The sequence below is a fragment of the Ostrea edulis genome, chromosome 8 (assembly GCF_947568905.1).
Source record: "Ostrea edulis chromosome 8, xbOstEdul1.1, whole genome shotgun sequence".
In the NCBI taxonomy this organism is placed as follows: Eukaryota; Metazoa; Mollusca; class Bivalvia; order Ostreida; family Ostreidae; genus Ostrea; species Ostrea edulis.
This window is the reverse complement of record NC_079171.1, coordinates 22,607,368-22,626,781: the sequence shown is the minus strand read 5'-3', so window position 1 is coordinate 22,626,781 and position 19,414 is coordinate 22,607,368. Positions and strand designations below refer to the sequence as shown.

Here is a 19,414-nt window from a genome sequence, read left to right as displayed (position 1 = left end):
TCACCTCTTTGACTCTCAGATCGGAACACAAAGGTCTTCTATTGCTTTTAGAATACCATCTACGTGATCTACTGAGGGATAACCCTGATGTATGTAATATAAATTTATATATATATATATGTATGTATGATTAACTGATATATATATCTGTGAAGATTTGATTCGGGCACCAGTCCACGATGAGTGTTGAGGACCAGTACGACTTCATATGGAAAGGTATAGTCGAGCTTTAAAACTGTTGGTATTGCTATACTCTGACCACAGATTGTATTATCTCATGACATTTATTAAATCTCCATTTGAAAACTCGACAGCTACAATAAAGTTCGCTTGTTTAAGTTAGCCATGTTCCATTTCCATTCAGGAATAAAGGAGTCAGTGTAGATTTCAACATGCTCAAGTGACATTGATAAATAATTTTGAAATTAGTGATCACATGACATGTCTATCATCCAATAGAAAAAAAGGGCAATCAGCAGATTAATTTGGTCTTTTAGCTAGATCATTGTTCTTAGAGTAGTATGATGATAAATCAAAGGATTTAACCAAATTGAATGGGGAAATACGATGACTTTGTTATTCCCATGGTATATATTTAAACTTAAGATAACATTACTTACATTCTAGTGCGATGTCAATTAATTGATAAGACGGTCTTTATTTACTCAGCCCTCATAGCGTTGTGATTAGAATTAAGTTAAACTTGAAAAGAGATGAACATGTTGAAATGACAGACTGTCATACTTAGACATTTCATGATGTGTCAAATCTAAAAGTGTGAAATCTAAACTTTCATCTTTCTCACAATTTCTGTACAGGTATCTTTAGATGTTTCAACCTGAATAACGTTTATAAATATGACGGAAGGTATAGTGTAAATACTGAATGTTAATGATGTTCAAACTACAAAACTTTGAGGTCATTTTATCAATAAATGAGCTTGCTTTGGAGAAAACTACAGTGACTAACATTAAGAATACTCCACGGATACTGATAATCATCGTAAAATGATGCAAAGGAATAATCAATCATTTGAAATCGTGTGAACAGATCACCTGTTTGAACAGCGATTAAAATTAGTTTTATATTAAAACAATAAATGTCATGTATTGTTTCATTCTTTTTATTTACCTGAAGTTTCAGTTAAACATGTTAAATAGCAGACTGATTAATTCCTTTTCGTACTGACAGAAAATGTTGTCTGTCAAGTGCGCCTCTACATTTAACAGTGTAAATATTGAACTTCACATTGCAGTGTAAATATTGAACTTCACATTTTGCAGTGTAAATTTTGAACTTTGCATTTTGCAGTGTAAATTTTGAACTTCACATTTTGCAGTGTAAATATTGAACTTCACATTTTGCAGTGTAAATTTTGAACTTCACATTTTGCAGTGTAAATATTGAACTTCACATTTTGCAGTGTAAATATTGAACTTCACATTTTGTGGTGTAAATATTGAACTTCACATTTTGCAGTGTAAATATTGAACTTCACATTTTGTGGTGTAAACATTGAACTTCACATTTTTCAGTGGTGCTGGTAGGAGATTCAGGAGTAGGGAAGACCAACCTTCTGTCACGCTTCACCAGGAATGAGTTCAATGCTGAGAGCAAAACAACCATAGGCGTAGAGTTTGCTACAAGGTAGGCATCAGTCTGATTAGAACATTACTCTTCATCTGCTCCCAAATCAGGTGTTCTGTCACCTTCTGTGGTGACTATCTTATATTTTGAATAGAGGTGTAACGATTGAGCAATACATCGATCGTATCGAACGCAAGGGCTCATGATACACGTATCGTATCGTCAGGTAGGCTTTATGTCGTGATACGGTACAAGTTGATTTTTATTGACATGCTTTAAAAATCTACTTATGACCTAACGAATGTTGACATTTAAAAATGGCGGAAAAGAAGATAGAATCAAATGTTGAGATGGTAATCTGATGTTGAGATGTTTATTCTATAAATTCTAAGACTGGAGGTAAAAATCACAACAATTTGTATAGATTATCAGTTTAATCGCAATGGCTGAATTTCATTTGACAACTGTATCGTGATACATGTTACATTTTACAATCATTTTCAATTGCATTGAGCCATTGCTCAAAATCATTCCAAAATTAGTTGACATACACAGTCATAGACTATGTGAGTTATTGTTTCTGCTTCACAATTACAAAATGTACACAAGTTATTGTCTGGAATTTTGATTTTGTGAAGAAAGGAGTTGGTAGCAATGTTATTCATCAGTATTCAGTATTGTGGAAAACATATTTTAAGCTATAGAATTAAAAGAAATCTTAATTCAATTTTCATTGTTTGTAGAAATGTCCAGATTCGTGGCAAGACGGTACGAGCACAGATCTGGGACACCGCAGGGCAGGAACGGTACAGGGCCATAACTAGTGTGTAAGTATATACACACAGGGCAATAACGAGTGTGTAAGTATATACACACAGGGCAATAACTAGTGTGTAAGTATATACACACAGGGCAATAACTAGTGTGTAAGTATATATACACACAGGGCAATAACTAGTGTGTAAGTATATACACACAGTACAATAACTAGTGTGTAAGTATATACACACAGGGCAATAACTAATGTGTAAGTATATACACACAATACAATAACTAGTGTGGAAGTATATACACACAGTACAATAACTAGTGTGTAAGTATATACACACAGTGCAATAACTAGTGTGTAAGTATATATACACACAGTACAATAACTAGTGTGTAAGTATACACACACAGTACAATAACTAGTAAGTATACACACACAGGGCAATAACTAGTGTGTAAGTATATACACACAGTACAATAACTAGTGTGTAAGTATATACACACAGTACAATAACTAGTGTGTAAGTATATACACACAGTACAATAACTAGTGTGTACGTATATATACACACAGGGCAATAACTAGTGTGTAAGTATATATACACACAGGGCAATAACTAGTGTGTAAGTATACACACACAGGGCAATAACTAGTGTGTAAGTATATACACACAGTACAATAACTAGTGTGTAAGTATATACACACAGGGCAATAACTAGTGTGTAAGTATATACACACAGGTCAATAACTAGTGTGTAAGTATATACACACAGGGTAATAACTAGTGTGTAAGTATATACACACAGTACAATAACTAGTGTGTAAGTATATACACACAGGTCAATAACTAGTGTGTAAGTATATACACACAGGGTAATAACTAGTGTGTAAGTATATACACACAGGGCAATAACTAGTGTGTAAGTATATATACACACAGGGCAATAACTAGTGTGTAAGTATACACACACAGGGCAATAACTAGTGTGTAAGTATATACACACAGGGCAATAACTAGTGTGTAAGTATATATACACACAAGGCAATAACTAGTGTGTAAGTATATACACACAGTACAATAACTAGTAAGTATATACACACAGGGCAATAACTAGTGTGTAAGTATATACACACATTACAATAACTAGTGTGTAAGTATATACACACAGTACAATAACTAGTGTGTAAGTATATATACACACAGTACAATAACTAGTGTGTAAGTATATACACACAGTACAATAACTAATGTGTAAGTATATACACACAGGGCAATAACTAGTGTGTAAGTATATACACACAGGACAATAACTAGTGTGTAAGTATATACACACAGGGTAATAACTAGTGTGTAAGTATATACACACAGGGCAATAACTAGTGTGTAAGTATATACACACAGGGCAATAACTAGTGTGTAAGTATATATACACACAGGTCAATAACTAGTGTGTAAGTATATACACACAGGACAATAACTAGTGTGTAAGTATATACACACAGGGTAATAACTAGTGTGTAAGTATATACACACAGGGCAATAACTAGTGTGTAAGTATATACACACAGGGCAATAACTAGTGTGTAAGTATATATACACACAGGTCAATAACTAGTGTGTAAGTATATATACACACAGGGCAATAACTAGTGTGTAAGTATATATACACACAGTACAATAACTAGTGTGTAAGTATATATACACACAGTACAATAACTAGTGTGTAAGTATATATACACACAGTACAATAACTAGTGTGTAAGTATATACACACACAGTACAATAACTAGTGTGTAAGTATATATACACACAGTACAATAACTAGTGTGTAAGTATATATACACACAGTACAATAACTAGTGTGTAAGTATATACACACAGCACAATAACTAGTGTGTAAGTATATATACACACAGTACAATAACTAGTGTGTAAGTATATATACACACAGTACAATAACTAGTGTGTAAGTATATATACACACAGTACAATAACTAGTGTGTAAGTATATATACACACAGTACAATAACTAGTGTGTAAGTATATACACACAGGTCAATAACTAGTGTGTAAGTATATACACACAGGTCAATAACTAGTGTGTAAGTATATATACACACAGTACAATAACTAGTGTGTAAGTATATACACACAGGTCAATAACTAGTGTGTAAGTATATACACACAGGTCAATAACTAGTGTGTAAGTATATACACACAGTACAATAACTAGTGTGTAAGTATATACACACAGGTCAATAACTAGTGTGTAAGTATATACACACAGGTCAATAACTAGTGTGTAAGTATATATACACACAGTACAATAACTAGTGTGTAAGTATATATACACACAGTACAATAACTAGTGTGTAAGTATATATACACACAGTACAATAACTAGTGTGTAAGTATATATACACACAGGTCAATAACTAGTGTGTAAGTATATATACACACAGGGCAATAACTAGTGTGTAAGTATATATACACACAGTACAATAACTAGTGTGTAAGTATATATACACACAGTACAATAACTAGTGTGTAAGTATATACACACAGCACAATAACTAGTGTGTAAGTATATACACACAGGGCAATAACTAGTGTGTAAGTATATACACACAGGTCAATAACTAGTGTGTAAGTATATACACACAGGGTAATAACTAGTGTGTAAGTATATACACACAGTACAATAACTAGTGTGTAAGTATATACACACAGGTCAATAACTAGTGTGTAAGTATATACACACAGGGTAATAACTAGTGTGTAAGTATATACACACAGGGCAATAACTAGTGTGTAAGTATATATACACACAGGGCAATAACTAGTGTGTAAGTATACACACACAGGGCAATAACTAGTGTGTAAGTATATACACACAGTACAATAACTAGTGTGTAAGTATATATACACACAGTACAATAACTAGTGTGTAAGTATATATACACACAGTACAATAACTAGTGTGTAAGTATATACACACAGTACAATAACTAGTGTGTAAGTATATACACACAGTACAATAACTAGTGTGTAAGTATATACACACAGTACAATAACTAGTGTGTAAGTATATACACACAGGGTAATAACTAGTGTGTAAGTATATACACACAGGGCAATAACTAGTGTGTAAGTATATACACACAGGGCAATAACTAGTGTGTAAGTATATATACACACAGTACAATAACTAGTGTGTAAGTATACACACACAGTACAATAACTAGTGTGTAAGTATATACACACAGTACAATAACTAATGTGTAAGTATATACACACAGGTCAATAATTACTGTGTAAGTATACACACACAGGGCAATAAATAGACTAACTGTGTGAGTATCGTTGTATATACACAAAGGGCTGTAAAATAAATGTCCGTAGACTAAGTTTACCTTGAGATATTTCAAATGAAAATACAGAAGTTTGTCCAAAAATAATTCAGGCTCTTGTCTAGTGATTGAACTGTGATGACAATGTCCTATCACTATACAAATGTAAGTGTGTTTTACTGTATAGTTAATTCCGATCTTAATGGCGCTGTTAGTTTCATTCGGTAGTGTACTGACTTATAATGACACATACACTGATGTTTGTTTTCTTTATCTACAGATACTACAGGGGGGCAGTAGGGGCACTTGTCCTCTATGACATCACAAAACCTCAGTCCTTTGAAAACCTGGATAAATGGGTCAGTGAGCTGAAAGAGCATGCTGATCCCAGTGTCTGTATCATGATAGTGGGCAATAAAACTGATCTCAAAACCCAGAGAGTTGTGTCATCCGAGGAGGGACGGACTCTAGCAGGTAATGGGGTACAATCAGTTCTGTCTGAGGAGGGGCGGACTCTAACAGTAATGGGGTACAATCAGTTCTGTCTGATGAGGGGCAGACTCTAGCAGTAATGGGGTACAATCAGTTCTGTCTGAGGAGGGGCGGACTCTAACAGTAATGGGGTACAATCAGTTCTGTCTGAGGAGGGGCAGATTTTAACAGGTAATGGGGTACAATCAGACTTATCCAGCTATAGGAATGAAATGGTATACCTATCTCTCCCATTATTGTGTATACATAGATTATGATCATGATGCAATTTGAGTTCTATCCTGATGTAGAGACCAAATGACTCGCTGTTCGTTATCTTCACCCATTCATGGTGCATCCTCCTCCCGATACGATCCGTAAATTATCATTATAATGAAGTTACTTTGCAGTCTAATTTGATAATAGCAAGGATCGGATTTGTGTTTTTAAAATATTGTTCTTTGTGATAAATTTTGTAAACTTGGCAGAGTAAACCCTGTAAATTTGATTTATGTTGTAAAATTGCAGTTTGATGGGCTCATTTGACCGATTCAACAATTCTTAGGTCACCTGAATAAATAGGGTTGCTCAATAATATCAATATTTTGGTGTATTGCGGTTCGTTTACAAAAAAAATTGTATTGCGATATGGTTTTTTCAGTACCTATATACCGACAAAATGCTCGGGCTCAGAATATAGTTACAAGCTCGGGATTCCTATTAAAACAAAATCGCATAAAGTACCACTGGCACCTGTGTTATCGTGATGATGGCTTTGCTATATTTCACGGAGAAGAAAAAGAAATCTGTGATTTATTCACTATAGTAACTCGTGATTGGTATTCACATCTTTCATTACAAGTATGCAAAAAAAATTGACATCACATTTTTTCATTATGACATTTAAAACATTGTTGAATAAGGGTCCCTTTTGCTAAGAACAGCTGATATGCAGTAGGATAATACAATATATAGTTCTGAAGGGAAAGGATTTTGTCAGGAGAGAAATATCTCGCAAAATAACAAGTGGTGCTTTTGAACTTCATTTAATGTATGAATTTCTTTTGTACTTTCAGAAAAATACCATTATTCTTTCATCGAGACTTCAGCTTTGGATGCCTCCAATGTTGTGGAAGCCTTTAACAATTTATTAGTTGGTAAGTAAAGGCTCTTCATGCATTGTTTAACAATTTATCAGTGGGTAAGAAAAGTCTCACCCTGCATTGTTTAACTATGTATTAGTCCATAAGGGCTGTTCCAGAAATGATCAAATGGGGGGGTCGGGCAGCAAACGATATTTTTTTGTGTGGGTGGTCGTATTTTTTCAGATTTTATTTGGTCCGTGGTTGGACTGTTAATAAAATATTTATTATGGGTAGTTTCTATTGTTTTTTAATTTTGTGCCACGTAGATGTTGAGTTTTCAGAATATTTTTATTGTTGCTCTTGTCGTGTTGGTTACAAAACGTCGGGAGAGAAAATTGAAAACGTGCTTTCGAAATCGGAAATCGGAAGTAACATAGAACTATTCGAGTTGTCGCTCTTTGCAGCACATAACTTTCCATTACGGCACTCTTCAAATTAGAGGCGCGTTTAGTAGGGTCCATTGGGACGTGATGGCGGCGAACTCTGTTCTGTAGATTATTACAGTTTACAGTGCATTGATTTTGGGAATATTTTGAAACCAATAGGTATTCCGTTTTCTAATAAAAATAGGCAAACCTTGGTTGATTTATGCAAGGGTACCGATGCGTTATATTTATCAGTCTGTGATGGTGATATAGAGGCCTCCGGGAGCGGGCTCCATTTAGAAGACGAACGATTCGTGGAAAAACATATCCATACCCATTTCATGATAATAGCATCGCTTGGACTCCCAATCTTTCCAACATTCCCGTCATAGATGCCTTTGATTGTTAATGTGACATCATTTCTTTGGAAGTACTGTGATACAATGTCGCACAGGCATTACCGCGTCATTGACTAATATGTTGACTGTGCTACCGTTTGAGCGAGGGCAGCTTCATATATGTACATATTTTGTAATGTTCATGCTTTGATCAGGTTCAATTTAAACAATATCTATTTGCAAAATACTCATTGCATGAATTTTCTCCCGGGGTTTTATATTAAAAATCATTAAAACATGTATATATGAATGTGATTTAAATATTTTTATGCTATATACATTTTATTTCTGCTGCCTTCACTGTGACTTGCTTAAACTTTGATGCACGACCTGTTCTGAACTGTATGTTCTCAGCCTCTACTTCCTTTTTTCTACTCTCAATCTTTTCAAAGTTATTAATTGTATGATAAAAATGCCTAAACCTTTCAAGTTTGTAAAACTATGTTTAAACAGCACTGTCTTTGAACACAAAACGCATTTCAATATGTCATGAAAATTTAAAAATAAATCTATAAATTCAACTATTTGTCCCCCCCCCCCCCCTTGCGAACGTATCTAATTAGAAAAATAAAATTCATATGATAATCCCCTTGTTGCAATGGTATGCTCTAAAAGAGAAAATTAGAACAAGTTTTATAATATTGTACATAATCCTAGTTGTAACACAATGAAGAAATATTTCAGCATTCACATATAATCATTGAATAAAATTGCAACATCATTGATTTCAGCCCCTCTCCTGGAATGCTGTTGTTGTGAGGATACATTAATTAAGATCAATTTACAAAACTAGAATTAAGGATTTTTCAGTCGTTAATTTATTTAGCAAGTGGCATGGGGTTGGTTATCATGGGGGGGGGGGGGGGGGGGGGGGGGGGGGGGGGGGGGGGGGGGGTCATCGTGGTTTGCATTACCAGACATGTTAAAAGGAAATGGATTGAAGCACTTGTTATTTTTAGTCACGGGAAAAAAACCAAAGATTTTAAAAACATGTTTTCAAGCCAATCGATTTTTTGTAATTTTTTAAATACCACTAATTCAGTACCTGTGGTCCCTCACATATTCTAACAGTTTTTAAGAAGTTAGTCTCCCTTTTTTTTTCTTTTTTGGTTAGAATGATAAATTGCTATTGAGAATTTAGTATTTTAATGTTCACGTAATAATAATGTCCCGGTAGTATGACTTTTAACAAGTACGTATTTAGATCCGCCACTGTCTGCCTTATTATGATGTACGTCAAAACGTAGACATGACGTCACACATCATCTTAGCCTGCCTTTCATAAACATTGCACTCCGTTAAACATTTTGCCTAATGGTGCACTAAATTTTGGAGCTAGGAGGCCACAAGATTAGGATGATATTCTGCTTAAGTTCACAATCATATTCCAAGGTGTGACTTGGCGAGATCTCAGCCATTTTTGACAAGGGAATTCTGGGATTGGCGTCAAAAAATTTTCCTTGTTAGAGGTTGAGATTTAGCTAGGATTATTTCCCGCGCTTTAAACATTAGAGCTCGCAGTACGAGCCTGCGCTTGCTACTAGAATGTTTGTCCCGAAAACATCGCGAGATTTGTACTGTTTTCATTTTTTGAAATATTTTTGTGGTGGGTCTGGTTAAGTTTTTTTTTTTAATTAGATGGGTCATTGTAAAATGAGTTATATTAATTTGATGGGTCATGGGGCAATTTCTTATTTTTTTTTATGGGTGCTTGGTATATACAAAAGGTGCCTCCCTACCCCCCATGTATTTATTTCTGGAATAGCCCTAAGTAAAGACTCGCCATGCATTGTTTAACTATTTAATAGTCGGTAAGTAAAGACCCTCCATACATTGTTTAACTATTTATTTGTCAGCAATTAAAGGCTCACCATACATTGTTTAACTACCTTCTATGGAGCTATGTATGCTGATATCATACATTAAGTTGTTCTGCAGGAAGCGATGGTTTCAGACTGTATCAAAGCACAGCGACAAATAAAAAATATAATGCATCTAATGAATAGCAATCAATTTACATACACAAACTTACAAAATAAAGAAAATCCGGATGAGAGGGTATAGTGACAAGACTGTTTGTGTGTGGGTGAGTATGTTTGTGCAGAATTGTCGAAAAAAAAATTAATTACTTTCAGACTTTTGGTCTGACAGAGTTAAAGGTTCTGTCAGACCAGACAAAGTTTTGTCAGACCAGATACATTTACCTTGTATTGCATAGAAAGAACGAAGAAAAAAGTACTAGCTGCACCATATTTTTTAACAGCAATGTATCTCCCACTCATATCCAATCAAACACGGTCAGTTTTCCAACCATCCTGGAACTCATGAACACCATAGAAGCCTTCATAATTTTTGTAAATGGTCCAGGTTCAGGAATTTTTTCTTTTCTTAAATACCAAGTTGTTTGTTTTTTCCCCCCTCATATTGAGACGTCACCAGCTGTAGGTGAAATATCAAAAATTTAGACCAGAGCTTTGTAGTCTGACTCAAGGTCATGGTAGTGAGACTTCTTTAATGTGTTAACACCTGCCGTGACATTGGAGGTTATATCCGGAAGACCTGTGACTCTCACTGTTAGATGCCGAGCGTTTGGCGAGGATATATTTACATCTCAGGTTTGAAGCGGCCATGGCAAGCATAACTCAAACTCACGACCTTCCAATTACAAAATGAACGCTCTACCACTGAGCTACCACAACAAGTCTTTTCTTCCTTGGTAGAGAACCTTTCACAAATTAGATCGGCCGTGCGGACATGTTGTTTGAGTGACCTTTACTTGTGCATCACGAACCCGAGCTCTGAAATAATCAGATCACACCCGATATTTTCAAACGGTCATGTGGACCGACATTTTCAAGCATTAAGTTATCGGTCGGGAGAATATTTTATCGGCCTTGCTGACAGGACCGATAGTTAAAGTAAAAGTAAAAATAAAGATCTATAGCATTACCTACAAGCCAAACCAAAAGTAAAAGTAGAAATAAAGATCTGTCGCATTACAAACAAGCCAAAGTAAAAGTAGAAAAAAAGATCTGTTGCATGTTTTATATTCTACACATATATATATATATTTATGCCCCCGAGATCAAAGATCGGGGGGGGGGGGGGGGGGGGGGCATATTGTTTTTGTCCTGTCTGTCATTCTGTCTGAAACTTTAACCTTGCTAATAAGTTTTGAACAGTAAGTGATAAAGCTTTGATATTTCACATGAGTATTCCTTGTGACAAGACCTTTCCGTGGGTACCAACATTTTTGACCCCTTGACCTTGGAGTTTGACCTACTTTTTGAAAACTTTAACCTTGCTAATAACTTTTGAACAATAAGAGATAGAGCTTTGATATTTCACAGGAGTATTCCTTGTGGCAAGACCTTCCCATGGGTACCAACATTTTTGACCGTGTGACCTTGACCTTGAAGTTTGACCTATTTTTTGAAAACTTTTACCTTGCTAATAACTTTTGAACAGTAAGTGATAGAGCTTCGATATTTCCCCTGAGTATTCCTTGTGACAAGACCTTTCCGTTGGTATTGAACCTTTTGACCTTGACATTTGACCTACTTTTATTATTTTTTTCATTGGTCATAACTTCTAAATGGTAAATGTAAAACTTATACGTTACCAATTTTGATGCACCAGATGCTCATTTCGACAAATAATGTCTTTTCAGTGATGCTCAACCAAAATGTTTGAAATCCGAAATAACTATGAAGTTTTAGAGCTAAATATAGCCAAAAAAGTGGAGCCAAATTCGTTCAAGGATAAGAGCTATGCACGAGGGAGATAATCCTTAATTTTGAAATGAATTTCTAAATTTTATAACAGCAATTAAATATACATCCGTATTTTCAAGCTAGTAACGAAGTACTAAGCTACTGGGCTGTAGAGACCCTCGGGGACTAACAGTCCACCAGCAGAGGCCTCAACCCAGGGGTCATAATGTAAAACTTATACGGTACCAATTTTGATGCACCAGATGCGCATTTCGACAAATAATGTCTCTTCAGTGATGCTCAACCGAAATGTTTCAAATCCGAAATAACTATGAAGTTTTAGAGCTAAATATAGCCAAAAACAGCGTGCCAAAAAAGTGGAGCCAAATTAATATAAGAGCTTTCATATTGTACATGAGCATTTCTTTTGACAAGATCTTTCTACTGGTAGCAAGATATTTGCCCTTGTGACCTTGGCCATCTTCAGAATTGGCCATTATCGGGGGCATTTGTGTTTCACAAACACATCTTGTTTATTTATATCTTTCAGATATTTTCAAAATACAGACTGAGTCAGATAAATCTGATTCTACATCAAGGATTGTACCACATGATAACAAGGGACAGGATAACCATGGGAACCAGTGTGGTTGTTAGGTGGGGCATTAAACGGTACGGTGCTACGGTAACAACAGGCAGGCATCCTGGGAGTTCAGGGTCGGGCTTACAGAGCATGCTGAAGTTATCCAGGGTTCGTTACAGCCGTGCTTACTAAGCGTGCTGAGGATATCCAGGGTTTGGACAGCTGTACTATAGCCTTACTAGGATGATGAATTTATTCATGGTTTGTTCTGGATGCTTTGCTTTTGTTCCATATTTATGAGCATTTGAAAGTCTTTGTTGGCAAACAACAATTTGACTTTATTTTCTGTGATGAGAGAGAGAGAGGGCGAGAATGATTCGACTGATTTGTAATGAACACTGATTTTATTTTATACTTTTGCTGATTTTGTTTTTGTCATCACCATGAAAGCGCACATATATGTATTTTATTGAGCTTTCTTAATATATATTTATTCAAGAAAATTGAAAATTTACTGTATTTTCATATGAATAATTTGAGACATTTTTAAAAGCTTAATATTTTGCTGTAAATTGAAAAACTGTCCACAAAAGTTAGACTAATAGCAAGGAAATTCTTACAGCATCAATACAACAAAACAAACTGCTAGAGTAATACTCCGAATAATAAGTACTAATTAAATCAATTCCCCCGAGGTGTACTGTGCTCTTGGAATAGATCACGACTGAAACGAGACGTAAATGAAACTCCCAGCAGTATTGTATTGTTTGCAGTTGTTCACTCTGTCTTCCACAGAAATAACCACGTGGAGAGTTAGTCACACTTACACAATCTATGTGATAGTTTACTCAATGTAGGCTAAACAAAATAATTTTTTGATTCTCGGGTACTACTCCTGAATCATCAGACTGAAAACTAACTACTGAAGGGTTTGAAAAAGAAAACTCCATTGTCAATTGAAAGACATAGTATTACATATTATGGCATATTATGGTCTTCGATAACAATTAATATTTTTGAAATTATAAATGTACATTTATGCATAATTTTCAACAAATGGTAAACTCATTATAGCTCATTTGGGTATGAAATGATAAATAAGGAATTTCTAGGTCATTTTTTTTCTGAAATTCCTACTTTACTGAGTAGAAACGAATGAAAGAATAAACTGTCTGTCAGTTTGGATTTTGAAAATTTTGTCCGAGAATCAAAGAATTACATTGCCAGGCCTTAGATTAGATAGTGTTTTGGTGGATAGTTTGCAATACCGTATCATCTGCTAACTGCCCTGACTTGTAAATACCATATTCATCCCGTTTTTGCCCTTGTAAATGGCCCTGGGTCTTCTTCAGATGTGAATTAGATATATCTCCAACAAATTGGGAACTTCATGCATCTTAAGTTACAAAATTACCTACTCGTCCAGCAATTCTGGTATTGATACAGTTATTAGGGCATATACGGTAACAAATTAGAATTTATATGTCTAGATATACGCATTCTACAATTACCAGTTTCTAGAATTCCAGTTTCATGTAACAAGGATATAATATCATAAAGGTGAAGAATCTTGACAGACTTCTTGTTTTCGTGAATTGATTTTTATGATGGGCATGTCACTTCTGATAAGTTTTATGCTAGTTATTGCGAGGAGGAAGGGTTAAGATTGTTAAATGGTGCAATTCCAATACAGGAGAATGAATTGCTTTGGCCTACTAGGTTATTGTCTACATTGCATATAGAAAAGCTTTATATCTGTGATTACTGGAGGTTGTGAACAATTTGGTCGTGGCATGTATTGATGTATAATTGTTGTATTTTCTGTAACAACACCCCCCCCCCCTTCCCCTTCACTGTGTTTGCCTTGTTTGCTACAATATTAAATGTATTGCTTTAAGGGCGGGGAAGATTTGTTGAAACATTGTAGATAAAATTGATCTAGAGCATGTGCAAGCATTCTGATATACTGTAGACATATTTAATTTCAACGAGTCATAATTTCGCGGATTATCAGTTTTGGTTTGGTCCGCGGGTATCGGGGGGGGGGGGGGGGGGGGGTGTTATTATTTCTCTTTTCAGAGAAAAGCCTCTGACCTGCTCAATTTCGAAAAAATGAAACAATCTGGGTTTGATCTAAAGTGACAGAAAAATGATATTTTTCCAGGTAGGGTGAGTTGTTTTCTTCCTATTTGACCAGTTTTTCTCTGATTTCTGAGGAATTCAGTCACATCCCTGCGGGTATTAAATTTCACCAATTTGCATATTGCTTGCATGTACAACAATGTACATAAAAATAGCTTAACATACTGCAAGTCCCCATGTATAAAATTACAGGAATTTTATGTGACGGCGGAAATATGTACCACAGGTAAAAATGTATGTTTACAGTATTTCATGATTATTATTGGCCTGGAAACATTACTTATTTAGTTTTAAAATGTAGCTTTATCTAATGGGTAACAAAAATCGGCCAATCAGAAAGTAGATCAAAATTGCCATGGATTTTTTTATGGGTAGAGATTCTGATCAAACTTGCAACATTAGCAACATAAAAATCTGATGTTGAATTAGAGTGATAAAATTAAGTTGATCCAGTTAGAATTCAGAAATTTCATATGAGGTGAAATATTGGGATAGGTATTGTGTTGAGACCACTTTTTGTGGGTAGCTGATTGTTCTTAGGAAACAGAATTTCTGAGAATGTTTGATACATGTATTCAGGAAGTCTTTTGGGTTTTATATTTACTAGATATAAATATATCTACATGAGTAGGTTGTAAATTCAAGGTCATGCCTTGTTCACAGATAATAAAAAAAATAGAAGGTTGATTCCACGTTGTGATGTTGTTGGTCTTGAAGTCTTAGCTGAAGTGGAATGAATTGGGAGCATATTTTGATTGTCCTAACAAATTGGGATATTTTATGAAATTGCGTTTTGTATTCGACGTGAACTATAAAATATGTTTAATGGTTTTAGAAAGAGAAACATGTACATTCCATTTTCTTTTATTATTAAAATTGTGATATTATTTTTTAATGGTAAATATTTATCAGGCTAGTGTTATTTAAGAAATAAATTTCATTTTTGAAAATACATGAAGGCATGGACTGTGATGCTCCACACAAGCATATAATTATCATGAAGTCCATTAGTGCACGTTTTCAAAATGAAATTTATTTTTGATATACATCTGTAATTCTACTTTCATTTCTGTCAGAATTCCCAGCCATTGAAATAGAAGTATATTATCAAGATTCATACGCACAGTGTTCACAATTGCATCAAATTTATGAGGAATTATCTATCATTAAAACTGGTAAAGATATTGAAGGCAAAAACATGGAAGATAATATAAATATTTTTGTATTGACCAATTTTTTTGTGTGTTGTATGCTTTATGTTTGAATGGCACCAAAGTATTCTAAACAGCAGTATGCTAATAATCAAATTCAGTTTGCTGTTTTTGATAAACGTTGTATCAAATGGTATAACAGCCAATGATGAAGTGGAAACGGAGGCTAGTTAAGCAAAGAGTTGAGAGTGGACCAAACCTGATTTATGTAGAAATCTGTTGTCAATCCCAGTCCATCTGTTTAGATGTCTCAAACACACCCATGTAAATTGGTGTATATTTGATCCTTCTCGAACACACCCTATTGTTTATGTGATTTCCACTGAAAGGTACAGTTCCACTTAGGTATCTTGAATATCAATATCTCAAATACCATGGATATGTTGAAGTGAGTTCAAAGTCCCAACTTAACACTTTCTTTATGTAATTTAACCTCAATATTTCGAACTCTTGGATATCTAGGAAATTTTTTTCAGCCCCATGATAACAAGGTGTGACTGTATATAAATATTAAAGAGTTGACTAAACATTTCAATAGACAAGCAGGAAATATAATTATTTTATAAGAAGCAAGCACCCATTGTAGTCTGTTGTATATGTAAGAATTTTCACTGCACCAAAAGACCCAATTCTTCAAGAAATACTTTCAAAGACTGAATTGTGGTGTACCTGTTACTGTGCTATTTTGAAAATTTGGTGTTGGAAATTTTTGTTGTAAAATTTTGTTGTGGCAGAAAGAAAATATTAAGGTTTATAAACTTTTGTTATTAATGTTTGTTTTAGAAGTTCAGAATGAAGCAAAATTACATTGTTGTCTTCCCATACAAAAATAGATTTTTGTACAATGCTATATCTTCAATAGAACCGAAATCTTTATTTTGATAAAATATTAATCTTAGTTTTAATTTTACCAACGATTATGGTTAATTTACATACAAAACTATGATAAAAGAATATTTTTACAACAAAATGAAATTTTCAGATTTAAAGCTAATATTTCTTTGAAAATAAAATATGCAATCCTAGGTAGGCCTTGAACCTATCTGTCTGTTTGAATTTAATTACCATTAAATGACATCAACTTATCGAGTACATGCACACTTTTTATTGATCATCAGTTGAATTTCTTTTGAAAACAAAATTTTTTGGATTTATTTTTGATGGCATTTTATTTTGTGATACTCCTATATAGTAGATTCAGGTTGACTGGATAATGGTAGATCAGTGGTTGTGACTCACACAGAGAGATAGTAATAACATATCTTGTTTCATACTGTAACAAGCGACCCTACAAAAATGTTCACAGAGAAAGATGCAATTTTATGTCATAAATTTTTGTTAACAGGTAACCCCAAAATGGGATTGTGCAGCCCCTGAAATGTAAAATATGTACAGGTATTTATTTTTAGAATCCAACCAAAGAGGATGCTAGCCCTGTAACCCTCCCGGGGGTCTCTCCCCCCCCCCCCCCCCCCCCCCCCCTTTCCTTGAGGTCTGCCAGTGTTATGCATTCTTTGATTACGTTATTGTATGGTGATGATTGTATTTATTGTATATTTAATGACATATCGTTAGCGTTAATTTTTTTCTTTGTTGGTGTTAAGGTATAGTTGTATTTTATGCAATTAACAGATGAATGATTAATTATTTTTGCATTATACGCTGTAATCATTATGAAATAGGATTTTCTCAAGATCTACCAATTAAATGGAAGATCATCTTCAATAGTCATTGCTATTAGAATAATTCCGTTCTTGTGTAACCGAATTGTTAAACACTACAGGTATAACAATGAGATTAAACACGTGTATGTGTAATGTTGAATTTACATGTATTTTAATTTTCATTTTTAATGACACTTGCTGCAAACAAACTTTTTAGAAAATGAAGAAACTTTAAACTAATATAAATGATATATTTCTAAATAAAATGAATACAATTTACTGCATGGAATGTAATACTCATTTAAGTCCAATACATTGGGGGAAAATTTGTATGGAATTATATAGGGAGGCGTTATAAAATTAAACTTTTGAACATCATAGAAACTTTACCATCCCTTATTTTTTAGGAATTTTATACTTGTACAACTTATTACAACCAAACTAAGCCAACAAATATAAATCAATCCATGCATACATTTTTTGGGTTTCTTTAAGGTGGAGTCTTCGATGTTTCAAGAGTTGCCTCCCTTATCATTAGTGATATCAATATATTGTTGTGTCAAGTGTTTTCGCTTGGAGTCTGTAGCTATTAGTTTGTTATAAATAGACTGGACTACTATTGTGATCATTCTTTTGAATAAATGCCCAATATTCCAAATTGGGGGGAAAAGAAGGTCCTTTTAGTTTTAATTATTTTTTTCTCAAGTAGACAGTACTAAAAAGGTGGGGGTTTTCATCTGAGGGTAACTGAAAAGATAGTAGATTTAATGCATTCATGTATATTTTTATGGAGACATGCAAGTCACTAGGTATTTTTCTAGTTATGTCGGGGGAACAAAGTTTTAAAACCTATTTCATACCATGAAGAATTCGTACTTATGATTACCTCCAATGAAACTGTTAGTGTTGTGTGATGATAAACTATTCATTGTTTCATGTTTCTTCGAATGTGATGTTTGCATAATAAATTGTACAACTATGGTAGATGTCTTTTTTCTCTAAGCTCACCTTGTACACTTCTGTTGTCATAGCAACCTTTTATTCAAGTATGACTGTTTAATTAATTGTCTCGTGTTTTACAGAAAAAAAATGAGAAACATGCTAGAATAATTGTACCTATATCAGTTATTGTACCTATACTGGATTCCTAGTCTTCTATGGTGTCAAGTCCCTATTTATACCCCCCGCAACAAGTTGTGGGGGGGTATACTGGAATCGGGTTGTCCGTCCATCCGTCTGTAGACGCAATGGTTTCCGAGCTCTAAAGCATTATCCTTTCCACCTACAGTCACCATATCATATATATGGGCTACCGATGGGATTAAGATGTTCCCTATCGGTTTTGGGCTCAAAGGTCAAGCGCACTGGACATCAATGTAGCAATATGGTTTCCGGGCTCTAAAACGTTATCCTTTCCACCTACAATCACCATATCATACATATGGACTACCCATGAGATGAAGATGTTCCCTATCGATTTTGGGGTCCAAAGGTCACGTGCACTGGACATCAAAGTAGCAATATGGTTTCCATTTAAATTCTTTAACGGCTTTTTTCATCGCATGGAGATGCTGTGTTCCTAGATACCTTTTGGATCATAATACTGAAGTTTTACCTATTACCAACACCCTTTGGGAGATTGGGGTAAGCGGGGTGTATTCTTAATGAGCATTGCTCACAGTACCTCTTGTTATTCCTATATTGTCCTATAAATTTGAAGGTTCCTATATTTTCCCTATAAGTCATTAAAAGCCCTATATACCCCCCTCCCCCCCCCAAAAAATGACAGTCCTATTTTCAAAAAATGATTAAAAGAACAAAAACCCCAAAAATCTAGGAGCTGATGCTAGATTGATATTTGATTAGATTGTTATGAAGAGAATAACTTTGATGATTGTATAAGAACCTACATTTATCTATTGGATGGAAAACTGTCCACATCTGAAAGGATTTTGTCTTTGTGTATGTTTGATATTATTTCTTTTCCAGTACCATACTATATATGCTTGCTAGAT

At 34.4% G+C, this 19,414-nt stretch overlaps 1 protein-coding gene across 1 annotated transcript; it reads left to right on the top strand.

The window, feature by feature from the left end:
• The first annotated feature begins 82 nt into the window (after positions 1 to 82).
• LOC125661257 (ras-related protein Rab-11B-like) lies at positions 83 to 17,166 on the top strand. Its single transcript, XM_048893220.2, has 6 exons — positions 83 to 216; positions 1,536 to 1,647; positions 2,331 to 2,414; positions 5,988 to 6,181; positions 7,255 to 7,335; positions 12,350 to 17,166. The coding sequence occupies exons 1-6, from the start codon at positions 180 to 182 to the stop codon at positions 12,454 to 12,456; spliced, it is 615 nt and encodes a 204-aa protein (XP_048749177.1). The 5' UTR covers positions 83 to 179; the 3' UTR covers positions 12,457 to 17,166.
• The last annotated feature ends 2,248 nt before the right edge of the window (positions 17,167 to 19,414 follow it).

Coding starts and splice junctions, on each gene's coding strand:
- LOC125661257 (XM_048893220.2), top strand. CDS start 180: ATGAGTGTTGAGGACCAGTACGACTTCATATGGAAAG. Junction 217..1,535: donor GTACGACTTCATATGGAAAG/GTATAGTCGAGC, acceptor CACATTTTTCAG/TGGTGCTGGTAGGAGATTCA. Junction 2,415..5,987: donor TACAGGGCCATAACTAGTGT/GTAAGTATATAC, acceptor CTTTATCTACAG/ATACTACAGGGGGGCAGTAG.